Raw genomic sequence first — 25461 nt, 5'->3', positions numbered from 1 at the left:
GTTGGGCCAGGGCCCCCGGAGCTTTGAGCTTTGGGGTGCCCAGCTTTGCAGGGCCTTCCCTGAAGCCCTGCTTTCTCCGCCAACCCCGATTCCTTTCCTCCTGCCAGGGAGACGACTCCTCAGGCGATTCACCCACCTGTGCTGCTTTCTTCGACAGTCCTCCCCGCGCGAGGCTGGACATCGGGAGGAAGCAAGGCAGTCTGGACAGAGGACCCGGGCACAGAGAGGACGGCAGGAGCAATTCCTATGGAAGAGCCAATTCAGGTTGGGTCTGGGGGCAAGGCCAGGTGCTGGTGGGTTGGGAACCTTCCCCAGGGCCTCGGGTTAGGCCCTTGCAACAGCTGCCAGCCTCAACCCCCATCGCTCTGGCTGGGATCGGAGTTGAATCTCTGCTTTCTTAATTTACCTTTTCACTCTTTTCTTTGCTGGTAGTTTGACGTGAACGCTTCAGATCCTCAGTGCCACCTGACAGAAAACTGCATGCCAGGAAAGGAACACCAGTTGTGCAGTGAGTGGCGGTTTCAGTGCAAAAGCTGGAAAAGTAGTCTGCCCTAAGTCAGAATATCCAGTTTGTTTTGAGAACGGGTAGGATGCTTCATTATCCTTGCTCCATTGTTAGCCAGGTCATCAACCAGATTGACAAACCCAAAGGCCAAAGTCTTCACCAATTTCCAGGGGAATCAGGCTTGCTTTGGTCAAGAACATCTGAACCAAGGGTGCCAATATCCTTATTTCTGTGCGAGACCTTCACACCAAGTCCAGCAGCTTCTTTCCTTTATTGTGCACCCTCTGCTGGTTAGTGTGGTAGAGTAGGCTCAGAGAAAAGGAGTGTATACTTACTAGAGAATTGTATATCAGTGTTTTTGCTTAAGTGTTAAATTGAGGATTATACCCATGGAACTCAGCAGTGTGATGCTTGGGAAGAATATGAGCAGTCAGCACTGTAGGAGTTGAGTCTCAGTGGTAATGTGAATGAGGAAGTTTTAAGAGTAATAACAGCTACTATTGGTGTTACAGGTGTTGGGGGGTGATAGTTATTTTGTACCAGGCATACACAGAGCTAAGCAATTTTACCTGCATTGACACTTTTAATTTTTAAAAACAGCCCTATGAAGTAACTACTGTTATTCCCATTTCATAAATGAGAAAAGTGAGACTCAGAGAAGTTGGGTCATTTACCTGAGATTCAAATCTAGGTTTATCTCTGAGCTTCTACGTGTAACCACTATGATATTTTTTCTTGAGATACTATTGGCATCATTTCTGGGCTTATGGCCCCCCAACTCATGCTACAATCTCTCACTTTTTAAAATTTCCCTGCGATTTCAAAGGCAAAAAAAAAAACAAAATAACCATGGTTCTGAAATGTATTATCTCTCACCCACAGGAATCTGATCCATGAAAACCTAGGAAGTTTGTTAACAGACCAACATGTTTTCTCCTGCTAGTTCAAAAATCCTATATAGGAATCCCCGATTCCTCCGGTTAGCTTTTCTGCAGCTTCATCACCAGCAGCAGAGTGGAGTGTTCTGTGATGTCCTTCTGCAGGCAGAAGGTAAGAGACTACGGGGGCGGCCAGTTAGCTCAGTTGGTTAGAGCACGATGCTCGTAACACCAGGGTTATCGGTTTGATCACCGCATGGGCCAGTGGGAGCTGCGCCCTCCACAACTAGATTGAAATAACTACTTGACTTGGAGCTGATGGGTCCTGGAAAAACACACTTAAATAAATAAAAGTTTAAAAAAAAGAAGAAGGTAAGATCCTTTCGTTCAAAAAATTGATTCCGGCTGGGGCCACTGTCTTTGTGGATTTTGCACTTTTTCCCCATAGCTACGCAGGTTTTCTCCAGGTGCTCCAGTTTCCTTCCACATCCCAAAGATGTGCATGTTAGGTGAATTGGCGAGTCTGAATTGTGCTAGTCTGAGTGTGTGTGGGGTGTGTGTGTGCGCCCTGTGATAGAAGGGCGTCCTCTCCAGGTAGGGTTGGTTTGACTTGAGCCCTGAGCTGCCACGATAGGCTTTGGCCACCTGTGACCCTGAACTAGAATAAGCTTATTAGAAAACAATTATCTGACTTGTTTTATTAATCTTTCTTAAATATATGCATAGCTCACATTTATTTCAGTGTTTAATATTAAAAGTGTTTTGGTTCTTTATTTAGAATTTTGGTGACACTTTTGTGACCAGAAATATGCTGTAGAAATTTAACCCTTCTTTATATCAATTAGCCTATGATAAAATTGGTTTCTTTATAGTCATTTCGCTTAAGGTTGCAGTTTCTAAGTACCTATCAGTAACATTGAGGACTTGCTGTAGTGGGGACTCCATTGAAAACTCACCATAGAATAAGATAAAATGAGTTTAGGACCATTTGTCCTCCACAGGACAAAACCAGAAAAAAACGTGTTATTAACCCTTTTGAGCACCGTAAACTATTTGATAAGGAGCTGTTTGTTTCTAGGACAGTTACTATTTTCAAGTGTGAAAATGAGACTGCTTTTTCTCTTTAAAAAATGAAACTAATTGCAAAGTTTTTTTAAGGTATAAATTCTATAAAATACGAATATAATGGGATGGTCTTGAAGACTGAGTTAACACATGTAAAGCACTTTGAACAGTGCTTTTAATGTACTAAGCACAATATGAGTATGTGTTACTTGTTGATGACACCATTATATGTTTCTTCATTTTCTTTTTTTCCCCCTTCCCTTTTTCCGCCTCTGCCCCCCACTCCGGTTCAAGCGGTTGTTTCTCAGTCTAGTTGTGTAGGACACAGCTCCCTGGCCCATGCTGGTGTTATGAGCCTTGCGCTCCCCCCACTGAGGCAGTCAGTCGTCGGCCGCTCACAGCAGCTCTCCCCAGCTGCTGGCCTCTCACAATGGCTGCCGGCCACTCTCGCTGGCTGCTGGCCGCTCCTGGCAGCACACAGTAGCCCACGGCTGCCCACAGCAGCCCAGCTCCAGGGAGAGCTGTTGTTCACAATCTTAGCTGTAGAGGGCGCAGCTCACTGTCCCATGTGGGAATCAAACCAGTGACCTCGCCATTAGGAGCACAATGCTCTGACCATCTGAGCCACTGGCCCGACCCTTCATTTTCTTGCTAAGCTATTGCTTGTCTTTTTCTTGTCTTCAAATTGATGGTTTTTGTTGATTGCTGTTAGACCTAAAAATGTGTTATTTCCACCTGTTCCTTTTACACTTGAAATGTTAAATCAGCATGAGGTAGAGCCTGGTATGGTATAAAAGCCTAAGACTAGGAGTCAGAGTTTAAGTCCTAGTTTTGTTGCTTAGTAACTAAGTGATAAATGAGCAAGTGCTCATTTTCTTCCTTTATAAAGAAATGAAGAAAATGCTACATTATTGTGTAGCGCTCTACAGAGTACATATGCTGTAGGGTCTTAACAGCCTTCTGATATGTTATATGGTTCAAGTTCTACAGGTGAGTGAATTGAGGTCTAGAGAGTTAAGTGACTTGCTTGTTAGTTCTCTTTGTAAGTGCAGAGTTGGGATTCATTCCTTAATTCAAAATAAAGTATCAATTACTGTTATATGCTAGTACACTATATTGGCATGGGCATACAGTATATATGAAGATAAAAATGCCTTCCTCATAAGGAATCATGTAAGGGGAAGACATTCAAATAACCAGTGTATTCAAGTAACTGTACAGTATGATAAATAACATATTGGGTAAGTATAGGCTGATATACAGCATCCTTTACAGACTTGAGGAGGTTGGGAGATTTTCTTGGAGGAAGTAACCCATAGGTGAGGTCTGAATGACAAATAGAAGTAGGAGGAAGTGGGGAAAGATTTTCCCACTCGGAGAGAAAAGCACATACAGAGAATTAGAGACATGACCAGGGATTTGAGAGTGGCTCATTATGACTAGAGTGCAGACAACAGGAAGTGTATTGACCAGATATTGCTAGAGAAATTAGCAGCAGTCACGTAAGGTCTGAAGTGTTATGCAAAGGAAGTAGGTCTTGTTCTCAGACCTTTGGAAATTATATTTAAAGGTTTTAAGGTCATGATCAGATACCTGTTAGAAATAGCATTCAGGCTGCATGACAAGAATTACTGGATTATTCTTGAGCCCAGATAGGAGGCTGTTTTGTAACCCAAAAGAGAAGGAATGGTGGCCTGAACTAAGGCATTGAGAGAATTTTCTGGCTTTTGAGCTGTTAAATTTACACTTGTTGCAGTTAACAGCATAGACTCTATAGCTAGACCCCCTGGGTTTAAATCTTGTGCTACTTACCACAAAATTGTGGGCACATAACTATGCCCACAATATGGGGCATATGTGGGCACAATTGACTCATCTGTAATAATAGCTACTTCACAGGGTTCCAGTAAAGATTAAATGAATACTGATAAAACCCTTAGAGCACCTGGCACATAATAAGGAATCAAGAAGTGTTTGCTTTTTTAAAATTAATGTTTGATTAGATGCAGTGGGTAAGAGAGAAAAATCAAAGATGAATTCTAGTGCTCAAGCTTGGGTAACTTGGTGAATGTGATACCTTATTTTGAAGAAATGGAAGGTTTTGGGGGGTGGGGAATGAGTTCATTTTCTAGAAATGTTGCATTGGAGGTACTTGTGGGACATCACTGTAGACATGCAGACTGTGGCATGTCTCAGGAAAGATACCTGGGCATAGGTCGGACACAGGAGTCATCAGTAAGCCTTTGGTAATTGAAGCCCTGCGAGAAACTGCGATTGCCCGTAAAGTGAGAAGATGGCTCAGGACAGACCGCTGGCTCTTAGGCAGTGGCTACAGCTCAGGAGAGAATTGAGCCTTGATTGTCCATGTCCAAAGCTCATGACCTTTCTGTTGGACCACAAGCAGCTTCTATAAAACTTTTAAAATTCTCCTGTCACAAAAACTTATTCAGCAAGTATTTGATCCCCTAGTCAAGCGCTGGCTATACCTGAGTAAGCAAGACAGGAACGGTTTCTGTCGTCACAGAGCTCAGTTTAGTCAAGGAGATGGACAATACAGATAGCTAAGTGCTGTGATAGAGTACCTCTCTGTACCCAGGAGGACCTAACCCAGATGCGGGGTAAAGTAGGGGGAGGCTTTGAAAGAAGTGATGTCTAAACTAGATTTTGAAAGATAAAAACTGAGTTAGCTAGATAATGGCAGCAGGTTCCAGGAAAGCAAAAGCAACAAATTCCTCCTACTTAAACTTCCATCGAGAAAAATTGAGACAAGGGGCAGCCTTTTTGGGTAGTCGTATCTGCTCAGCTCATGAACGTCAGTCTGCGTGAGGTAACAGTGTTTGGGTTTCCCTCCAGGTGAGGCAGTCCCAGCGCATTGCTGCATCCTGTCTGCCTGCAGCCCCTTCTTCACAGAGCGCCTGGAACGGGAGAGGCCAGCTCAGGGTCGTAAGGTGGTGCTGGAGCTGGGGGGCCTGAAGATCAGGACCCTTAGGAAGCTGGTAGATTTCTTGTATACCTCAGAGATGGAAGTATCTCGAGAAGAAGCCCAGGATGTGCTTTCTGCCGCCCGTCAGCTCCGAGTATCTGAGCTAGAATCCCTTCAGCTAGAGGGTGGGAAGTTGGTGAAGGCCCCTCAGGGCAGAAGACTGAACCGGGAGTGCTTACAACCTCCAAGTGCTGCACCCATCTCTGCCAGGGTGGTGGCATCCAGCCGCCACCCTCGAACTCCACTGCCTGTTACCCAGACTCCCTGTCCTCTTGGGGCAGTGAGGTTGAAGTCGCCGGGGGAGGAGGCGTCCCAGGACAGGTGCAACCGACAGAACGCAGAGAACTTGTCTGACACGCTTGTGCTCAAGAGGAAGGCCAGAGCCTGCCCACCTCCACAAGAAAAAAGCTCTTCACCGTCAAGCCACAGTCAGGGACCTAAAGAGAATAAGAGTGACCCTGTCCTTGGTCCTACAGGGCTTTCCCCCACCAACTTGTACCCCTCTGTGGATGAGCGACTGTTGCCCAGAAAGATCAGACTGAGTCGTTCAAAGCCATCTCCTGATGTCTGTACATCCAAGCCTTCCTGCATTTTAAGTGTACCCAGCTCAGTGCCCACAGCCCCTGGCCGGCGTCTTTGGCGACAAAAAAGTATAAATAAAGAAGCACCAGAGGACAAGCAGAAAGCAGGGAGAGTTAATCTTCTACAGAGCACCCCAACTCCATCTGGTCTTGGAAAGACGGGTGGGAGTAAGAAGCGCAGCCCTGAAGTCAGGGCATCTAACTCGGACTCTGCAGAGGAGGGGCAGGTTGGGAGAGTGAAACTTCGTAAGACTGTCAATGGGACCTGCTGGGAGGTGGTGCAAGAGCCTCCCCTCAAAAACTCTCAAGATAGTCCTCAGATCCCAGAACCTGGAGACTCAGAAAAGCCTCCAGGGATTCAGCCATCCTCAGTTAACCAGCAGGAAATGTCATCTGCTACAACAGACCTGTGTCAGGACTCCCCAGTGTGCTCTACACTACAAGACATTCTTTCTGCTAGCAGCTCCCCAGGCCCCCCAGTGGTGAAGTCTGAGTTTGGGTCCAGTCCAGAGCTGGTAGGGAAGGAACCTGGGTTCGATATTGACTACAGAGAGCCATATGCATTTGACACAGACCTGCTCGGGCAGCCCTGTGAAGCTGAGGAGTACCGAATCACAAGTGCTGCTGCCACCAGTGAGCTGGAGGAGATCCTGGACTTTATGTTGTGTGGCTCAGACATTGAGCCACACACAGCATCTCTGGAGAGTGCCGGAGCTGAGGGATGCAGGACCCCTAGTTACCACCTGACAGAAACAGGAAAGAACTGGATTGAAGGGGAAGAATGGTATATACCAGACATGGAACTCTGGCCCGGGGAGCTCACAGGATTGGAAAAGGGACCTGTCGGTGAGAACAAAGAGCCGGTCGAACCCCTTGGCCCTCTTGTCATGCCCTCTGAGATGAGTGAAGGGGAAGTGCTTTCAGTAGAAGGCTCTTGGACTCGAGACCTAGAAATTAGCAGCTCCGAGCCACTGGATGATCCGAGAGACAAACTTCTACACACTGACTCCCCTGACCCTCCCCAAAAGTCCTATGGAGACCTCTCACCTCCCTGTTCACACTGGGTGGAGACTGGGCTGGAAGAGTCCCTAACTATGGATGAGGTATTGTACCCTGCTCCAGAGGCAGGCAAGGAGGTACTTAGCAACTCTGAGCTGTTGGACCCGCTTCCTGCCAGCCCTGAAGAGGAAGAGATTGATGTGGTAGACTGGACATCAGAGGGAGAGCTGATGCCCACCGCTATCCCCTCCGTATGGCCTGACCCTTCCTCAGAGTCAGAAACAGAAGTAGACATACTAACGTAGTGGAGTGGGGAAGGCAGTTGAAGGGCACTGGGAGGATGGGAAATGTTGGCTAGCAGAAGGGGTATTATTGGCAGAGAGGCTAGCACATGTCCTGTCCTCCCCTCCCCAGGCTTTGGGAGTCAGGCCTAAGTCAAGTAGTACCATGAGTAGAAAATTATGAATTTGAACCATCTTATTTCCTTGCAATCTATTTTACAGTTAGTGACGAACAAGTGAAATGATAAACTGTGGTCCCCAACTCTAGTGGGTCATAGGTAACAGCCAAGGCCAGATCTCCCAGGTTATGAGGCACTGCTAATTCAGGAAAGAATAACACTCTCCGTGATAGGAGTTTTATGTATGAGAAAACGTTCCAGAAGGTGTGAAGCAGTGCTGGAGTGGGACACTGAGTGGGTGGGAGTGACAGGACGTGTCCAGCACCATCCGTGTGAGGCTTACTCTTGCCAGTATGGGGAATTAGCCAGAACCTCCAAAGGGGTCAGGAACAGGTACTTCCATCATCACTTCCAAGAAGTGAGTTGAAAAAATATATTTGCTTTTAAAAAAAATAAATTATTTACTTTTCCCCATCGTTTTTACAAGTATTTCACATGCTCTACCAGAGAACCTAGGAATTCCAGGTTAACTTGGTGACCTCAGGCTATGAAAAAAACAAGGGACCAATCCCTTAAGGCTGGCTTTGTTCACCCCCTACCATAAGATTAAGTTTTATTACTCAAATACTTTATTTCAACTTTTTATTAAACAAACCAAATCCAAGAACTTTTCAATGCCTTACTAGAGGGTTGCCTCACGTCTGAGCCATCATTTCTGGAGGGGTAGAGACCACAGCTTCAGGCACATGGCTGAAGTTTGGCCATGTCCCGTCATAAATGCTCCAACACCACCAGGGACAGAATGCTGTGAAAATGAGGGGGGGAAAGGTTAGAGCAGGGATCCAGACAAGTATATAGCCTGAGGAAGACGTGTCCCGCCTCCCACCCTTGAACCCACAGACGCAGGAGAGCTCAAGGATTGCCTCCTCCAGCCACATCTCAATCAACATATCAAGTGCCTGACCACATGCCGAAGCACTGTATGAAGCACTATGGATAAGACAAGGTCAAATCCATGTGACCAGGAGTGAGAGTACCGTGATGCATGCAGTGCTACTACATGGAGCTATTAACAGGCCATACTAGAAATGAAAAAACATGGTAGGGGTAAGCATACCCGAAGCTACACAAAGATTTTGCCCATAAAGGGAAAATCACCACCCATATAGATAAGCATGTGTCAATGATTTTGTTTAACGCCTAAATGAGGGAACCAGTGGTACTTAACCACTTCAAACAATCAAAACACATGCCCTCAGGAATGTGGAAAACGAATATTTTAACAAAAATATAAAATTGGTCCATACCCCGAGGGTAGTAATTAACTGCACCTTCAAAGAACATAAATTGCATTTCTATAAATCATTACATTACCATCAGGTCTACGACAGCTCAAAGACGATTAAATGAAACATGGAGTTAGCAAAGGGCACACTAGATAGGAAACTGATTTTTTACGATTTCCGTTTTTCCTACCACTAAAAGGGAAGAGTCCCAATAGAGAAAATGTTGAGGACAGTTAACGAGTTATGAAAAAATGTAGCTCCTGTGTGAAAAGCGGGTAGCAGGGCTGTTTGCCAAATAGCCACGAGACCAACGCAATCCCTCCCAACCCCAGGCCCCACTTCAAACCTCAGCATGAGGACTTCTGCCCAAACCGCCCTACGAAAGGTACTTCTTCAGCTCCTCTACCACCTCTGGCGGGTCGGGGAACTTGAGTTTGCGTGGGGGCCCCTTCTTAATCCCAGTCCAAAGCTCCGCACCTGGGAAAAGAACGAAGTGAAGTTACTGTATCTCCGCGGTTTCTGAGACTAGCCCTTCCTCCCCTCGGAATCACGCCTTCTCCCCCCAGACCCGGACCCCCACTCACTGCTGCCGTCCGGGCGCAGCAGCGTCACCTCGAAGCTGCCCCTCCGGGGCTTGGCCGGATTCACCTCCACTGGAAGCTCGGGGGCCTCCAGGCGCAGCGCCTGCCTCAGGGCCGCGGCGTTGCGCCCGTAGACGCGTCAGCTCGTGCTACGGGGAGACGGGGAGGGTCAGAAGGGGGCCCTGGGTCTGCGACGCCCTTGCCCCCATCTCCGTGATCCTCCAGGTCCCTCACCAATGCTCGATAACCACGGTCGCCTCCTCCACTCCTTTCTGGCCGCCAGCCCGCTTCTCCCGCTTGTCGGCCGCCGCGACCACCGCCGCCTCGGCCTTCCGCTTCCTCCCGCGGGAAGCCATGGCGCCTGGAGCCCGGCCCAGAACCGAGCCGACCTGGGGCGGGAATAGGGTGCAGACGTGGCCACTGAGCAGCCACGGAACAGTGCACAGCCCCGCTCCGAGGTCCAAACCGCAGGCCAGAAAACCGCTCGCACAACAAAACCTGCCAAGCCGCGGGAAGCCCGGCGCCCGCGAACACGTGGTCGGGAGGCGGGACCTCCCGGCACAGCCACTCTGCACGCAGGGTGGGGGGAGATACGGGGAGTAAGACCGAACCACCAGCACCTGGGAGGGGGGTGGCGAGCACAGCAAGGGCGAGATTTAGGTATCTCTGAAAACAAGACTGGCTGCAGGTTTTTCTGTAACAGCGCATCGTGAACTCAACCCCTAGCCCTCAAAACCTACTCCCTGGGACCCGCGGACCAGTCCTGATCCAAGTTTACAATCTAACTCGGTGCGGTCCGTACTCTGGTTTATGGAAACTGGCCTTCACCAACTCTCCCCAGTCCTGGGGACCAATGCCTGGCGTTTGGTGAAACTATTCAGAATGGTCTTGGACGTGAAAGAGGAAGTAAGCAATTCCTCTGCAATTGCCTGGTTTTGTAACACGCAAGGATAAAGAAGCAATCAAAAGGAAATCCCAGTCTCTTTATTATGGAAAACCATCAACTAACTGGGTGTGGGAGAATAGCTAGGAGGGTAAGTGAAACCCCAATCCTGTCCAGGGGCTTTCTTCTCCAGCTCCATCACAACAAAGGAAGGTCTCAAACCTCTATTCCCCCTCCTCCCAATCTCCATAAATACATTATTCAATGCTATATTCATGAGAAAACTCTGTGGTTAAAGGTTTCTCCTTGGGGCCAGTTACAAGATTAGGTTTGTATTTTCTAATGAAGGCCACAGACCAAGACAAAGGCCTACAGCAGTAAGGGTCCTTGGAAAAATCGTAGCGTTGACTGGGTACCCTGGCATCTTATATTAGGGTGTAAGTAGTCTGTGTATGTCCACTAAGGAATAATGAAACCACCCGTGGTGGAGATGTGAGTGTTGGGCAGCACTTGACACACTGATGCAAGCTTGGAGGGAAAGCATTTCCTACTCCATCACGTGAGCTATCTCCCTCCAGTGGAATAGCTGGCCACGGCAGTGGAGGCCTTCCTGGAGGGTACCTGTCAATTCCCTGGATGCTTCTGTTAAATCAGAAGCAGCACCCTGCCCCACCCAGGCACAGCCAAACAGGGAAAACATAAATAAAAGGTGGAGGCCTCAGGCAAGGCTTGTGGTTCCCGAAGGAGCGGGGCCTCAAAGGTGCCAGGAATTGACCAAGGCACTGACAAGGCAGGGAACCTATTTGTCCTTCTTGCTTTCCCCATCTGGCACTGCCGTGGGGGTTAGGGCCACAGGCTGCTCCTCAGGTATATTATCTCCAGCTTTGGATAGCTTCTTGGCCCGTTGGTACAGCTCATTCAAGCTGAATTCTCGGATTACGTTCTCCTGCACAAAAGAGATACATACATCAGGGTTCAGGTTAGAAGGGAGACTTCAGACCTGGGAAGTAGGAAGTATTTAGACGCAGTTTAGGAAAGGAAGAAGCAAAAGACAGAAATCTACTCTAACTAAATCTCTTTTTTGGGTACCTGGAAAAGTCAACTAATATTTAAGTACCTATTATGTGCAAGTCACTGTGAGCACACAATCTTATGTAACGTGCAAACCAACCCTGTGAGCCCAGTGTTACTGTCTCCAATTTATTGCCAAGGAACCTAAGGCCTACAGACTGTACGTACAAGGGCCTTTGAGACAGAATCTTAACTTGTAATTGTTTCCCAGTACTCGCAGGTCTAGCACATGGTAGAAGCATAATATCAATTTGCTGAGTGACTTCATGAAAGAGGTCTAATAACTAGTCCACACTCTCAAAGCTTGTGAGCAAATGGCAGAGCTAGGAATCAAACCCAGGGTGGGCTCCAAAGCCCACCCACTGTTCCACACCCTTCTCCAAACCACTTGCCCACTCTTTCCTGTACCTCAGAGAAAGTCCAAGAGACAGCTCGTCCTTTCTTGTCAATCTGTGGCCGCCGCATGACCTCCTTGCCACCTTGGAACAGGATCAGGGTAGGAAGCTGCTTGGTGAGAGGTGATGTGCTCACTTTGTACCTACAGGACCCAGAAAGTACCTGTATATGCATCTATATACACCATTCCAAGTGATTCCCTGCTTAGACCCTCTGCCTAGGCTCTTACATACCGTGTACTAACATCAGTGTAGCGTCCAACATCCACCTTCCCAAAATTTAGCCCTGTACAGTTGTACCTGAGAATATATGATTTAACACAGTGAAAGAAGAGAGAATGGATCAATGGAAGAGGAAGTACAGATATTGGATGGGGTGGGGGGCTGCCTTTGGTTGCAGTGTGCAAAAATCAAGGCCAAAAAACCGTAAGGAAAGGTATGACATCTCAATTTCCACCCTCCCTCCCTTTGCACTACTCACTTGAGGGAGAGGTCCGCATAGATTGGAGCAAATGATTGGCAGTCATTAGACCAATTGGCAAAGAACTCCACAATCCAAGTGACCCTCTTGTCCCGCTCCAGCTCTTCCTGCCACACACAAAGAAGAAACAATGAACTTCTTGGATCACACAGGCTCCTGGAAAGGTCCAGCCCTTAGCGTCTAACTCCTCATCCTGGCTTCCCCTCTCCACCTCTCCTAGCTCCCACAATGAACCACAGTGCCCTTGACTTCCATTCTGAAGCACTGTTGCTCCTCCCAGTGAGTAGGGAGCATAACTGTAAAATGACCCACACGGGACCCGCGAAACAGCAGGGCGGACGAGCACTCACATCGATGGTTTTATCATTGAAGTACTTGATGTACTCAGGGCCCATGTACAGAGGAGGTTTGCACGTCATCAGAAACACTAAACAGAAAAAAGATGTTGAAGGAAACATACAAGGCCTCAGGGAGGGGATTTATTTTCAAACCAATTCAAAGATTTCAAGCACCAAAGAACATACTTTTTGGACCTACACAGACCACAGACACATTCCCTTCCTGTTAGTTTCCGTAGATTCTTATCGTCTGAGCCACACATATAATTACTTAGGTACAAGTTATGGAAGAAGGGGATGGAGAAACTGGCTGGGGGTTAGGGTCTGGTCCCCACAACCCAGTCTCGTAGCACCTTACCTATGCAGAGTGTGATGTACAGCAGGCCCATGCGAATATCCAGGCGGAAGAAAAGAATTGCATTGGCCACCTTACTGAACATGAAGATGTTGCCTATATGCTGCTCCACGGTGACTGAAACACAAAGATGTCACAGGTCAGGCGCGGCTGCATGCTCCTAGGACCCATTTTTTGTCCCTTTTCCTGGAGTGCTTTGAAATGGGAGGCGGGGAGGGGGATAAAAGCCTAGGATGGAATTCAGCCTTGGCATGGAATGAGGGACGAATTCCAACATGAAGGGAAGGGCCTCGGGGCCGCCGCGCGGCGGGCTGAACTCACTGGATCTGCGGTTCTTCATCATCACGATGGCGCTGAGAAACATCAGGATCTCCACTTCTCTCTGCAAAAAACCAAAGGGACAGGGATGCCATCAAAGAGACGATCTGGGTGGGAAAGGGAGCCAAGTACGGACGGAAAAAACACCAAGAGATGCAAACCGGGAATGGTGAAAATCAAGATGTACCTGGAGTCAGCTAAGGCACGGTGGGGAAAACAGCAGGCAGAAGACCTAGGTTCAGGCTCTACCCGTCACAAGCTGGCTGGTGCCTTTCAGCAAATCACTTAACCACTGAGCTTTGGTTTCCTTTACTGAAGAATATCCATTTCAAAATGCTATTGTGAAGATTAAGTGATAATGAGCATGAAAGAATTATGTCAAGTATGATATGGTATAAAAATGTGAGATATTACAACCAACTCAGTCTGACCTTGGTAAGCTAAAACTTTTCCAAAGAAACTTTCTCAGTAAGATTCCATTAATACAATATATGGTTATTCCATTTGCTTGGTTTTGTTTAAATCACTCTTCTCCACCAAATATTCAGTGATAATCCACACATCTTTAATTTGAGAGGTTAAGGAGGCCTTTTCATAGCTCTCAAAGGCCTTTTTCAGTACCCTTGGCTCATGTTCTTTCTCACATTCTAGAATGTAAGCTCCATTGGCGCAAAGTGAGACAGACAATCAACATGACAAATAAACAAGATAATTTTTAAGACTGCAATGAGGAATAATAAGGGCCGTGTGTGAGAAAGTGTGGGAGGAGGGCAACTATGGATGGGATGGTCTGAGGCCTTCCACAGCTGTTTATAATACAGTGGCCCAAAGCATTACTTCAGACAGAACCAATCAACTCGGATTTACAGCTAGGAGTCAGCGACGTAGGTTTTCAGCCTCAATCTCCAACAAAAAGTTGATGGAATTTACAAATTGACATGTAAAGTGAGGATTAGAGAAGATGCAGACCTTTCTAAACATTACACCTGAGCAGAAATCAGGAAGAGTTTTCACAAATGAAATTGGTTTAGAATTGAGACTTAACAATTGTGGAAAGATGAATTTAAAAGGGGAACTGGTTAATCAGGAGACCAAAGATAGGACTAAAAGGAGTGTTCTCTCAAGACACAGAATGGGTCTTTGGTGAATACTGGCTGTGTATACTCCAAACCTTATTTCCTTTTCTTCCTAGGCATACTGCAGCTACACTCTCTGTCTCTTTGCATCTAGGGCGGACTGTGATTAGCACGCCTGAATGGAATGTGAGTGGAAGTGATGACACTTCTGCATCCAGACAGTAAGAAAGGGTGTCTCTCTGCATTCCAGCTTTCTTCCTTCATATTCTGGCTGGATGATACAGGGATGACCTAAGGCCATAGGTTGAAGACAGTATGAGACTGGGTTCCAGAATAACTGTATGAAGCAGAGCCCCTTTGGTTGTTCTGCTTGTTTGTTCGTTGTTTTAAAACTTTTTAAAAAGAAATTTCCAAACATACACTAGAGAGGATGCTGAAGGGTAGCAGAATATGCCACCCCAAAATATGCCACTTTAATAAAAGGATTATTTTGAGCCTGAAGACAATCGAAAAGTAGATACAAGAAAAGCTCCCTGTTCTTCCCCCTTTTTGTCTAAAAGCAGGGCATAAATTTTCAAAGGTGTCCCTCCAACGCTCTCTAGCAGAAAAAAGTTAGTCAAGAGAGATAACTTTAAACCCTATCAGCCAGAGATAGCATCCGAGGAATCTGTATAACAAGCTAGGCTTTATCTACCATTAGTTTACCTTCCCAGAGCTTGCTGCCCTTGGAAGCTTAAAACTGCGTTCCTTTGTCCAATCATTTCTCCAAATTTATTTTCCTTTGCTGAAGATGCTATACAAGCCAGAATAGTAAGCCACCTCTTTGAGTCATTTATTTCTTCCTGGGTATCTCACATGTGTATGAGGTGTGACAATTAAGTTTGTGAACTTGTTGCAACGATGTTGCTAACCTTTTGTGATATCAGAGGGATTATTCATTATGAATTTGTACCAACTGGACAAACAGTTAACCAAGTTTACTATTTGGAAGTGCTGCAAAGGCTGAGTGAAAAAGTTGTATGACCTGAACTTTTCGCCAACAATTCATAGCTTTTGCATCGCGACAATGCACCAGCTCACAGAGCACTGTCTGTGAGGGAGTTTTTAGCCAGTAAACAAATAACTGTATTGGAACACCCTCCCTACTCACCTGATCTGGCCCCCAATGACTTCTTTCTTTACCCGAAGATAAAAGAAATATTGAAAGGAACACATTTGGATGACATTCAGGACATCAAGGGTAATACGACAACAGCTCTGATGGCCATTCCAGAAAAAGTTCCAAAATTGCTTTGAAGGGTTGACTAGGTGCTGGCGTCGGTGCACAGCTTCCCAGGGGGAGTAGTTCGAAGGTGACCGTAGTGATATTTAGCAATGAGGTGTGTAGCACTTTTTCTAGGATGAGTTTGCGAACTTAATTGCCTGACCTTGTACATAAGACTTCTGTGTCTGTCTTTATTTGTCTTTTATTACAGCAGTCTCAGCCAAGACCTCAGAAGGATAAAGGGAAATTATTTTTCCTCCTCTACAATACTTTAATGAACCTCTATGACTCAGCTTCAACCGTAACATTTTGCCAAAATGCTTCCATTTCGTCTATGCTAGCCACTTTTTATGCTGGAGAAACTAAAAGCAAATTCCAACTGTATCATTTCACCTGTAAATACTTCAGTGTGTATCTCACAGATATGGACCTTTTTTTTTAACAAACCAAAATACCATTATCATACCCAACACAATTAATAATTCCTTAATGTCATCTAATACTTGGTCCTTATTCAAATGATTCCAATTACCTCAAATTGTACAGTTGTTTGTTTAAATCAGGAACAAGCAAGCAAGAGGCACACATTACTTTTGGCTGATTAAGGTCTTCCTTAATCTCTAAAGGTAACTGCTTTTCCTTTTTACCCCAAGCTAGTTATTTGTTGAAGAAATTGAGTCAGTTGTACTGTCAGCTTTCCCACTTTCTGGATTTGGCTGCTTGCACACTTATGGTATTTGTTCTGATGATGATCTATCTCCCATATTTCATGTAAAGTGGCAGTGAAATCTAGAGGTTTGAATACAATAAAACCCAAATCTTTTGCCAAAAATACATCGTAGGTGGTGCTAGGTACTCTTTATTCCATCTCTTCAGAGGACATATCAACCCTCCGTATGATGGTGTCACCATCCACAGAAGATCATTGCCTAGATTATTTCATTAGAGTTTGCTAAATGATTTTTAAATCCGATCATTCCTTCTGTATTTATTAGCTCAAATTCTCCTGTTAAGATACCAACATTCCCTTATTAATTATATGGTTATGTTGAGACAGTATACAAGAAAAGTAAAATGCTTGATTCTTTCCTTTTAAGAAAATAGAAATAAACTTTTATTCTGTGAAGCCACTGAAAATTTGAGGTTTACCTGTTATTGCTAACATTATTTACTCTAATATCCTAACTTCCCAATCATCAAGGTGATTCAGTAAAGCACAGATTTTCCAGGAAAACACTGGGTATCAACCCTAAGTAGAGATGCTCCATGACTCACGATGAACCCGATAAACCCATCATTAAAGTTGAAAATATCATGTTGAGAACGTATTTAATACTACACAATAGAGTATCGGTTGTTCACCCTCTCGATGGCGTGGGTAACTGGGAGCTATGGCTCAATGCCACCGGCCAAAATCACGACAGAATATAACACATATTGCTAGCCTAGAAAAAGATCAAAATTCAAAACTCGAAGCATGGTTTCTACTGAATGTGTATCACTTTCACACCACTCTAAAGTTGAAAAATCGTAAGTCAGGGACCATCTGTAGTTAAAAAAAAATTGCACCAGAGTAACAACAAAATATAAAACCTTCCAGTATTTTGCATACTAGACAAGAGTACACAGAGAAATTAATTATATAAAATGTCCTTACACTTATTGAAATCTTTGTGTGTGTGTATACTTTTTTTTTCCTTGCTTTTTTTAGAGAATTTGTATCAGTTTATTTGAGCCCAAACTGTGACAACTGCTGGGAAGCCAGACCTTAAATGCGCCCTGCATTTATATTTTTGAGTCCCACTTTAGTTAGTGGTATATGATACCATATAAAAATAGGAATCTTTTGCAGTATCATGGCTACACTTGAGCTAATTAATAATACTGTCTGGGAAAGGGCAGAGGAAGTATGAAAGAGTAAACAAGGGATGGAGGATAAAAGTAAGGGAGTGAGTTCTGGTCAAGTTCAAGGCTCATTTTTGCGGGGAGGAATGGAAAAAAGACAAAAAACTCAGGGTGACCCTCCTTCCTCAGAACACAGCTGCTGCTATACAGCAGAGGGCGTAGAGCTTCAGTTCATTTGTCCAAGTGGGCCCTTCACTCCTACTCAGGAAGTACAGCAAGAGGCTTGAGACAGATTTCTTTAGGATGTTTTACAATTCCTTTTCGATAAGCCTAACAATCTTATTCATTTTGGCATCCTCGGGATGCACCACAGGGCCTAGCAGATGGCACTCATTCAGGAAATGGTAACTAAGCAACGGGTGATAGGAGTGTGCAGGTACTATGGCCAGAAGAGAGGGTCCCAATCCCAGTCACCCACCTGTTGTGTGACCTAGGGCAAGTCTCCTAATCAGGCAGAAATCATTTCTTCACCAATAAAACGGAAATACTACTACTTGCCTTGTTTATCTACCCGGCTCCTTAAGTGGCTTTACATATGAGCAGCACTGTAAAAGACTGTACACAGGTGTGTAGAGTTTGGGTAGTGCTGTTGACGAGTATGAACGGTAAGATGGAAAAAACCCTGGACTCAAGATTCAAAAGGCCCAGGCTGTTGTGCAGGCTAAGCTGTTGGTTTCCCATCTTAATCAGACATGAAGAGATTTAGACTCGATGACGGTCCAGGCCCCATGCTCTTAAAGGTAAGTCGGCTAGAGTTTCAAAACCTCAGGTGTGAGTTCTCAAAAACGGGAACTTCGGGGCCCCTGGATGCAATAGCGAGGGAAAGGTCAGTCAAGGTCGCGGGGTCCTAAGGTGGGGGTCGCTCACCCAGTCAAAGTCACACGGGTTGCCATCTTCGCGTTGCGTGGGGAGAGTGTGGCAGAGCGGGGGCAGCTTCCTCACGAGTAGGAAGGCAGCAGAGAGCAGGGCAGACAGAAGGTAGTAAGGTCGGGCCAGCCATCGTGAAAGGCGCGGCACAGAATACACCAGAGCAATTAAAGGTGCCAGGACCGCCATCTTCTTGGCCCCGGGGCCCTCGCCGCTCTTCAGGGTCGATAAGTCTGGCCCCGCCTCTCCCACCATTGAGACTTCCATTGGTCCTAGTCTCGGATGCACCGCCTCCGGACCCGGAAGTGTATCTATGATTGGCCACTACAGTAGGGAGGAACTGAAAAACGGATTTCATTCTTTATTGGCCAACCTAACTGTCGTTTTTTCCACCTAAGTCATTTTATTGGATATGTGACTGTGACGAGCGGAAACAACAGAGAAATTAATAGGGTTAGATAGCACTTCCTGAACGTGCTCAGAAAGCGACGGAAGTAGTTGCCGGAAAAAGTAGGCGGACCCCAAGACATCCAATGATAAACGGCTCACGGAGGAAGAGGGCGGTACACCGTGAAAAGATTGTCCAATGAAAATCACTAGCGCCAGACACCCGGACAGCGCCGGAGTAGAGGGGAAGATGGAGAATTTCACGGCGCTGTTCGGAGCTCAGGCTGACCCACCCCCGCCTCCAACCGCACTCGGCTTCGGACCAGGAAAACCTCCACCTCCACCTCCCCCTCCTCCAGGCGGGGGACCCGGCACGGCTGCGCCCCCCACCGCGGTCACGGCCCCTCCCGGCGCCGACAAGTCCGCAGCTGGTTGTGGTCCCTTCTACCTAATGAGGGAACTGCCAGGTGAGTACTAGGCCTGGCCGTAGCCAGCCAATCAGATCCTAAGGAGGGGGTGATGGGCGTGGGTCTTAGGCTGCCGGCGGAGGTGCAAGGTAACCTAGGCAACGCGTGTTAGGACCTTGGAGCTCTAAGTCGAAAGGCCTCTGAGAATTCACAACCAAAGGGATGACGTGAGTCTTGGGGTGGATGAAAGGTGGGAAGAGAATGCATCTCCGTAACCATTTTTCACGCTGTATCTGTTCGTTGTCCCTGACACTGGTTTTTTATGGTTCCCTAAAAATTATCCGGAGTTTGAGTTTGGAACTCGAGAGTCCCGATTCAACATCACTGTGGTCCTGAGGTTTTCGTTTCAAATCTGTCACAAACTTGCTGTTGATCTGGAGCATGTTACCCTCAGGGTCTCAGCGTTTCTTCGTCTGTTTGAAGAAGTGACAGAATTAAATCAGATTCTTTCAGAAAGTTATTTTGTTGAGCATTTGCTGTGTACCACTGTTCTAAATGCTGAAGATACTGCTGTGAACAAGAGTGACAGGATCCTTGCCTTTTTTGGAGTTTACATTTCAGTGGGGGAATGCAGAGTAAACCAGATTAATAGAAGATAGTGCTTAGTGCTACAAGGGAAAAAAAAAAAAACATGATAAAGAATTGAGGGGATACAACTACTTTAGCTAGAGTGATCAGAGAAGCCCTCGCTGAGTAGGTATCATTTGAGCTAAAATGTAAGCATAGAAAAAGAGCCAGCTATGTAGGAGTGGGAGGGATAATTCTAAATACAAGAAATGAAATCAGAAGCCCTGATATGAGAAAAGGCTTGGAAGGGATAGAAAACCAGTTGGACTCCAGTGACATGAACAGGGAAAGAGTGATAGAAGATACAGGTGGGAGAGGCAGGCAGAGGCCTTTATAAAGCATTGAGATTTTAAGTTCAGGGGGAATCCATTTTAACACAGGATGGTGACATAATCTAACTTATTTTTAATCATTCGAGCAGCTACATAAAGAATGGAATGGGAGGAAATCAGTCAGAAGTTACTGCTTAGTAGTCCGGAAAGAGATCATGGTTTGGACTAAATGATAGCAGTAGAGGACACAAATGAATGGATACAAGGTAAGTTAGAGCTGACAGGAATGAAGGACTGAATATAAAAATAAGGAAGAGAGGAGTTAAGAATGACTTGTGAATTCTTGGCCTGAATAATTGAGCAGATGGTAGTGTGCAGACCAGGAAGGAACAAGTTTGAAGAGGTGGAAGTCAAGAGTCACTCTGAACAAGTTAAGGCTCCAAAATGCCTTTCAGTTAATCCCAAGTCCTACTGCTACATCATGAGTTAAGGGAAATAATAATGAATATAATACGTAGAATAGCCCCTTGAAGTAGGCATTGTTGTCTTCACTTTATAGTTTAAAAAACAAGTATAAAGAGGTTGACTTTCCTTTGGTTGGTTGGTGGTTGATGTCTACCAGCAGTTTCTTTATCCTTACCAGTTCTGATTGTTTCTCAGTTAATTGACAGATGTTGAATATTCTGGGCAAACGCTGGGTGTGTAGAAAGGTGGGGGCATGTGGTGAGAAGGGAAGAGAGATTAAAAGCTTATTTTACTTTTAATAAATAAGCAATTATGTGGTTTAAGGACAGTGACCATATTTCTTGTCAAGGCCAGTCTCATTACTTTGTGGTCATGCCTCATGTAGGGCAACTATTAAGAACTACATGATGGTTTTCAAAATGTGTTCTTTGTTATCCAAAATGACAGCAACAAGGGTGGCCAGTTAGCTCAGTTGTTTAGAGGGTGGTGCTGGTAGCACCAAGGTTGCCAGTTCGATGGCCACATGGGCCACTGTGAGCTGTGCCCTCCTTTAAAAAAAAAAAAGATGACAGCAAGAATAAGTTGTCACTTGACTGGACTTTGAAGAATTCATATATTGGTGAGGAATATTAGGAAGAATTTTCCTATAATTAGGTCCTAACAGAAATTTTTCTAATAGAAATTTCTTAAAAGGAAACACTATGAGGGTGTTTTTTTTCCCCAGGAGATAATGGAGACCCATTTTGGATAGATCAAAAAGTTTGCATAGGGGACTGATGGTTGAGTGGACCCCAAAGCTAAGTTACAGTAAGATGTGTTTAACCATGAGTGCCAGTCAAAGGAATTGAGCTTTTTCCTGAGAGTGATAGGAAACCACTGATTTTTGAACTGAGGAGTACTGCTTCTAAAAATATCTCGAAAATGAGTGTGCCATGTGCTGAAATAGAGAAACCATGAATGAAGTGAGGAAGATTCGGAGTTTAAAAAAAAATAGAATCTGCATGGAATTGACTAAGTGGAAGTTGGAAATACAAGATTAGTTTTCAGGAGAGGAGTCAGGGCTGGAGAGATTTATAAATCATTTTCATAGAACTGATAGAAAGTTGGACTCAGAAATAGCAAAGTGCCGTTTCACCTGAGGCTTGAGCATAACCACCTGGAAGGAGGAGAGCTGACAGAGGGGGGGAAACTCAGGACACTGTAATGGCAGAAGGTAGTGCCAAGTTATAAGGAAAGGTAGTGTGGCACTGAGCCTCTCATAGTAAGATCACCTTTCTGAGATGTTTGATATGAAAATACAGAAACAGAATAGGGTAAGGCCTAGAGGTATGAAGGGGAAAAAATACCTTGTTCATTTAATAGTTATTGAGCACCGAGTGTGGCTGGCTTGGGCATCAGCCATACATGAGTGAACAAGGCATTGTCTGCCCTCAGGGCTCACAGTTCAGAACCTGAGTTTTCCCAAGTGAAGGATTATAAACAAGCAACTTTTGTCATTTTACCCTTTGTGTTCATAACTCTAGATGAACTTGTAGGCTAGATATTCCCACCCTTGCCACTGGGATCCTTATTAAATTACTAATGAGTTTATATTCTTTGGCAAAAGTCAGATATACAATATTTATACTGAGACTGCCTTACATTTATATATTTTATATTTTCCAGTATGCTTTCATTTGAACCTTGCAAAAAAATTTAGCGCACTTAAGATAGTTATTACTGCATTTCATAGATAAGAAACAAACATAGAGGACATCTAGGATTGGAATTCTAGTTGCCCAGCTTCTAATCAAACATTTCTTTTTTCTAGTCAAAGCATTATACTCACTATTATGAGGAGGAATAACGATGGTGATAATAAGTTAGACAACAGTAGCTAGAAAAATCTCCTGGCTGTTTTTTCTGTGTAAAGGTGATCAGTGTTTGGAGAAAAAAAAAAGGAAGCCATTGGGTCATATTTGGCCCTTAGCTTGGTTGTAGCTGGGCTGTGAGGTACTACTGTCCCAGTCGTGTTAGGGAGTATAATTTCACACTATCCCTTTCTATGAAAAGCACTCAGATCAGTGTTTAGCACAGAGTAAGCATCATGCAAGTTATTGTGCTTAGTCCAAGGAGTGAAGTGTCTTCTCCTTTGGGTGAGAGTTTCCATCTCTGCCCTATTTGGATTTTTGCCTATTTTTTCCTCATTCCCATTCCGACCTACCCTTCTATAGTATTATATTTTTAGTTCACGTTATTTACTTTTGCTATTATTTAAAAATAAATTTAAATTTTTTAGTAATTCTCACTTGAAGAATTCCTTACTTAGACTAAAATATAGTCCTTTACTTTCCCTCTGGGTGACTTAACAATTTTCTCCTCTTGGACTAATATTTTATCATCCTCCCTGTGTCCTCTAGGTAGCACCGAGTTGACGGGCAGCACCAACCTGATCACACACTACAACCTGGAACATGACTATAATAAATTTTGTGGCAAGAAAGTGAAGGAGAAGCTGAGTAACTTCCTGCCTGACCTGCCAGGGATGATTGATCTGCCTGGTTCCCATGATAACAGCAGCCTCCGCTCCCTCATCGAGAAGCCCCCTATTCTCGGTGGCTCTTTCAATCCTATCACAGGGACCATGCTGGCTGGTTTCCGCCTCCACACTGGCCCGGTGAGTCCCCTCTTGGGGAGGAAGAAGGCAAATGGGGAGGCCTGAAAGGCATGGAGGTAGTTTTTCTGTCCAGGTCTGTTCCTTCCTAACTCACTGAGCAGACCAGGTGATGGGAGCAAGGGATTTCCTCACTCCACTCACCTGGACCTCCCTTTGGTTCCTTCAGTTGCCGGAGCAGTGTCGTCTGATGCACATTCAGCCTCCCAAGAAGAAGAACAAGCACAAGCACAAACAGAGCCGTACCCAGGATCCTGTCCCCCCAGGTAAGAAGCAGTTCTGTTACAAACCAGAAAACCTAACGTTCTGAATCTGGTTCAGCCTTCCTCAGTTAAAAACCCAGTTAAGTTCCTCATGGAGCCCTGGACTCCCAAATTCTCCTGAAAGAAGAAACTGATGTCCTGGGGTCTCCTGGGCAAGTAGGAGCTTGGGGCGGGGCCTTAGCCGTGCCTTGGTAGCCTCTGGCCATTTGAAGAGAAGCGTTTGCCCCTAACTAGGGCTTTTCTGTAGTCTGCGGAGTCCTAGTAGGAGGGAATTTTGAGCTCTACAGGTGATAGGCGCCTAATGTCTCCTACAGAAACACCATCTGATTCGGATCACAAGAAGAAGAAAAAGAAAAAAGAAGAGGATCCTGAACGGAAAAGAAAGAAGAAAGAGAAGAAGAAAAAGAAGGTAGGGTAGAGGCCTGTAGCTGCAGCCCAGTGGGTCTCCCAATGTCTCACCCCGGTCCCACAGAGTCCACGGCCTCAGGTTGGACCCAGGGCAGGTTACAGTGCTTTCCTGTACAGCCCTGATCCAGGCCAAGGCTACGTCCTAGTTGTTCTTACCCCTCCTTTGTTTTCCCCAGAACCGACACAGTCCAGACCACCCAAGTATGGGCAGCTCTCAGGCCAGCAGCAGCAGCAGCCTGCGCTAACAGGACCACTGGACTCTGCCAGGATGACTTTTCCTACTGAACTAAACCTGCTGACAGAAGCTGCCTCTGGGCTCTTGGACACAGCCTTAGTAGCTTCCCCTGCAGCTGGAACAGAAGGCAGCTCCTGCTGTGCTCGGTTAAGAGTAATGCATTATGAAAGAAGGGCCATGCTTTTCTAAGGCTCAGCCCAACTTTCTCATGGACAGCTCTTCCTCTCCCAGGAAGCTTTCATCTCTTTTGTGCAGTTTGTCTGATTTAGGACTTTTATCTGATTTGTTAGGGTTTTTCTTTTTTTGGAAAAAAAAAAAAAATTGCATTTATCAAACTGGCTGAAGTGTGGCTGCCTTTTTAAGAGGTAAGTACCCTTCTATGAGAGTCAGGGTTTAAGGCAAGGCATGCTAAGATCTGGGGGGATCTGGGTCTTGTATTACATTACCTCATCAGCAGGCAAATAGCCAAAATGAGACTGGGGAATGTGGTCCAGAAGGTAGGCAGAGCTTGCTCATACCTTTCCACAGCAGCTGTGTATCACCCTGCTCAAAATGTTGAGAGCCAAGCAGCTGCATGAGCTTCAGGCTACATCTGAAGGGCTGATCCAGTTAGAGCCCAACTGTATTCTAGGTCAATTGTGTGGTGAAACAATAACCAACTGAAAAACTACCCACAACCACCAGTGTATTTCAGCAGGTTGATTCTTGGTCAAGTCTATGATTTCTTTTCGAAGTAAACATCAGGCAAGCAAAGGTAATGCTTATCTTTATAAGAACTTTTGACCTGCCTCATTCCTTAGCTAAGACAATGCAAGTATTTGGCTGATGTGAAAACATTTCTAACCTTCTAAGACAGCAACAAAGAGGCACCTTAAACTAGAAAATGTAAATCCCTTCAGTCTTTGCAGCAGGACAGGTAACTGAAAACATCCATGAGAAAAACCTAAGCTAATGCAATCTGACTTAAGCTAAATTTGACACAGGACAGTTAAAATCTGTTCTGAGCCCAGGCTGTTCCTAGATCAGTAGGCAGAAAACCACTCATTTAGCTCGTTTTAATCTAGGATTTCAGAGCAAGAGTTTATATACTTAAGTTATGAACAGTGAAAATAAAGGGTTCTGGACAGTTTTCTGAGATTGTGTCTGAAGATGCCCATTAAAATTAGGGCCCAGCCTCTGGCTTTCACAAATAGAAAATATGAGATATCGAATTGAACTGTGCCCCCATTATATCCAGTACGCCTTTAATAGGGTTTTCATACTCTGCCCATCTACTCTCTCCCCTTTGGCTACATCCAAAATGAACTCTACTTTCCAGAGACAAAATTCTGCATTAAGAAACAACTATGGCACAAGGCAAGAATTCTCTAAGCTTCAAAATGATAAGCTTTAGTGGTTGCAAAACAGTTTTTTCCAGTAATTTTTTAATTAAATCACCAAAATAAAAACAGGACCTGTTGTTTTAAGTGATTACTTTCACTATAATCCTGCCTACAGATGGGTCAGGACCAGA

The 25461-nt window shown here is 45.2% G+C and overlaps 4 protein-coding genes across 5 annotated transcripts; 2 read left to right on the top strand and 2 right to left on the bottom strand.

Annotated features, from left to right (window-relative positions):
- Nucleotides 1-1110: 1110 nt before the first annotated feature.
- On the top strand, nt 1111-7840 carry BTBD18 (BTB domain containing 18). Its single transcript, XM_074336422.2, has 2 exons — nt 1111-1555; nt 5302-7840. Exons 1-2 carry the CDS (start codon nt 1432-1434, stop codon nt 7314-7316), a joined length of 2139 nt encoding a protein of 712 aa, XP_074192523.2. The 5' UTR covers nt 1111-1431; the 3' UTR covers nt 7317-7840.
- A 199-nt stretch (nt 7841-8039) lies between these two features.
- On the bottom strand, nt 8040-10102 carry SELENOH (selenoprotein H). Its single transcript, XM_019715387.3, has 4 exons — nt 9513-10102; nt 9282-9427; nt 9044-9174; nt 8040-8216 (listed from the first exon to the last, which is right to left on the bottom strand). Exons 1-3 carry the CDS (start codon nt 9632-9634, stop codon nt 9074-9076), a joined length of 369 nt encoding a protein of 122 aa, XP_019570946.3. The 5' UTR covers nt 9635-10102; the 3' UTR covers nt 8040-8216; nt 9044-9073.
- A 138-nt stretch (nt 10103-10240) lies between these two features.
- TMX2 (thioredoxin related transmembrane protein 2) lies at nt 10241-18513 on the bottom strand. Of its 2 annotated transcripts, XM_019715384.3 has the most exons (8): nt 18232-18513; nt 13123-13183; nt 12805-12918; nt 12459-12535; nt 12109-12215; nt 11862-11927; nt 11641-11770; nt 10241-11107 (listed from the first exon to the last, which is right to left on the bottom strand). In XM_019715384.3, exons 1-8 carry the CDS (start codon nt 18496-18498, stop codon nt 10961-10963), a joined length of 969 nt encoding a protein of 322 aa, XP_019570943.3. In that variant the 5' UTR covers nt 18499-18513; the 3' UTR covers nt 10241-10960. The 2 variants fall into 2 exon arrangements, with proteins under 2 accessions (XP_019570943.3, XP_019570944.2); XM_019715385.3 differs by lacking the exon at nt 10241-11107 and having other exon boundaries at nt 11646-11770; nt 11873-11927; nt 18232-18457.
- Nucleotides 18514-18787: 274 nt separating this feature from the next.
- MED19 (mediator complex subunit 19) lies at nt 18788-25401 on the top strand. The gene is made up of 5 exons (XM_019715386.3): nt 18788-19085; nt 22789-23045; nt 23212-23308; nt 23620-23714; nt 23890-25401. Exons 1-5 carry the CDS (start codon nt 18818-18820, stop codon nt 23956-23958), a joined length of 786 nt encoding a protein of 261 aa, XP_019570945.3. The 5' UTR covers nt 18788-18817; the 3' UTR covers nt 23959-25401.
- The last annotated feature ends 60 nt before the right edge of the window (nt 25402-25461 follow it).

Source organism: Rhinolophus sinicus, chromosome 14, assembly GCF_057876585.1.
Source record: "Rhinolophus sinicus isolate RSI-liver-muscle chromosome 14, RSI-T2T, whole genome shotgun sequence".
NCBI lineage: Eukaryota > Metazoa > Chordata > Mammalia > Chiroptera > Rhinolophidae > Rhinolophus > Rhinolophus sinicus.
This window is presented reverse-complemented; position numbering and strand designations above follow the sequence as displayed.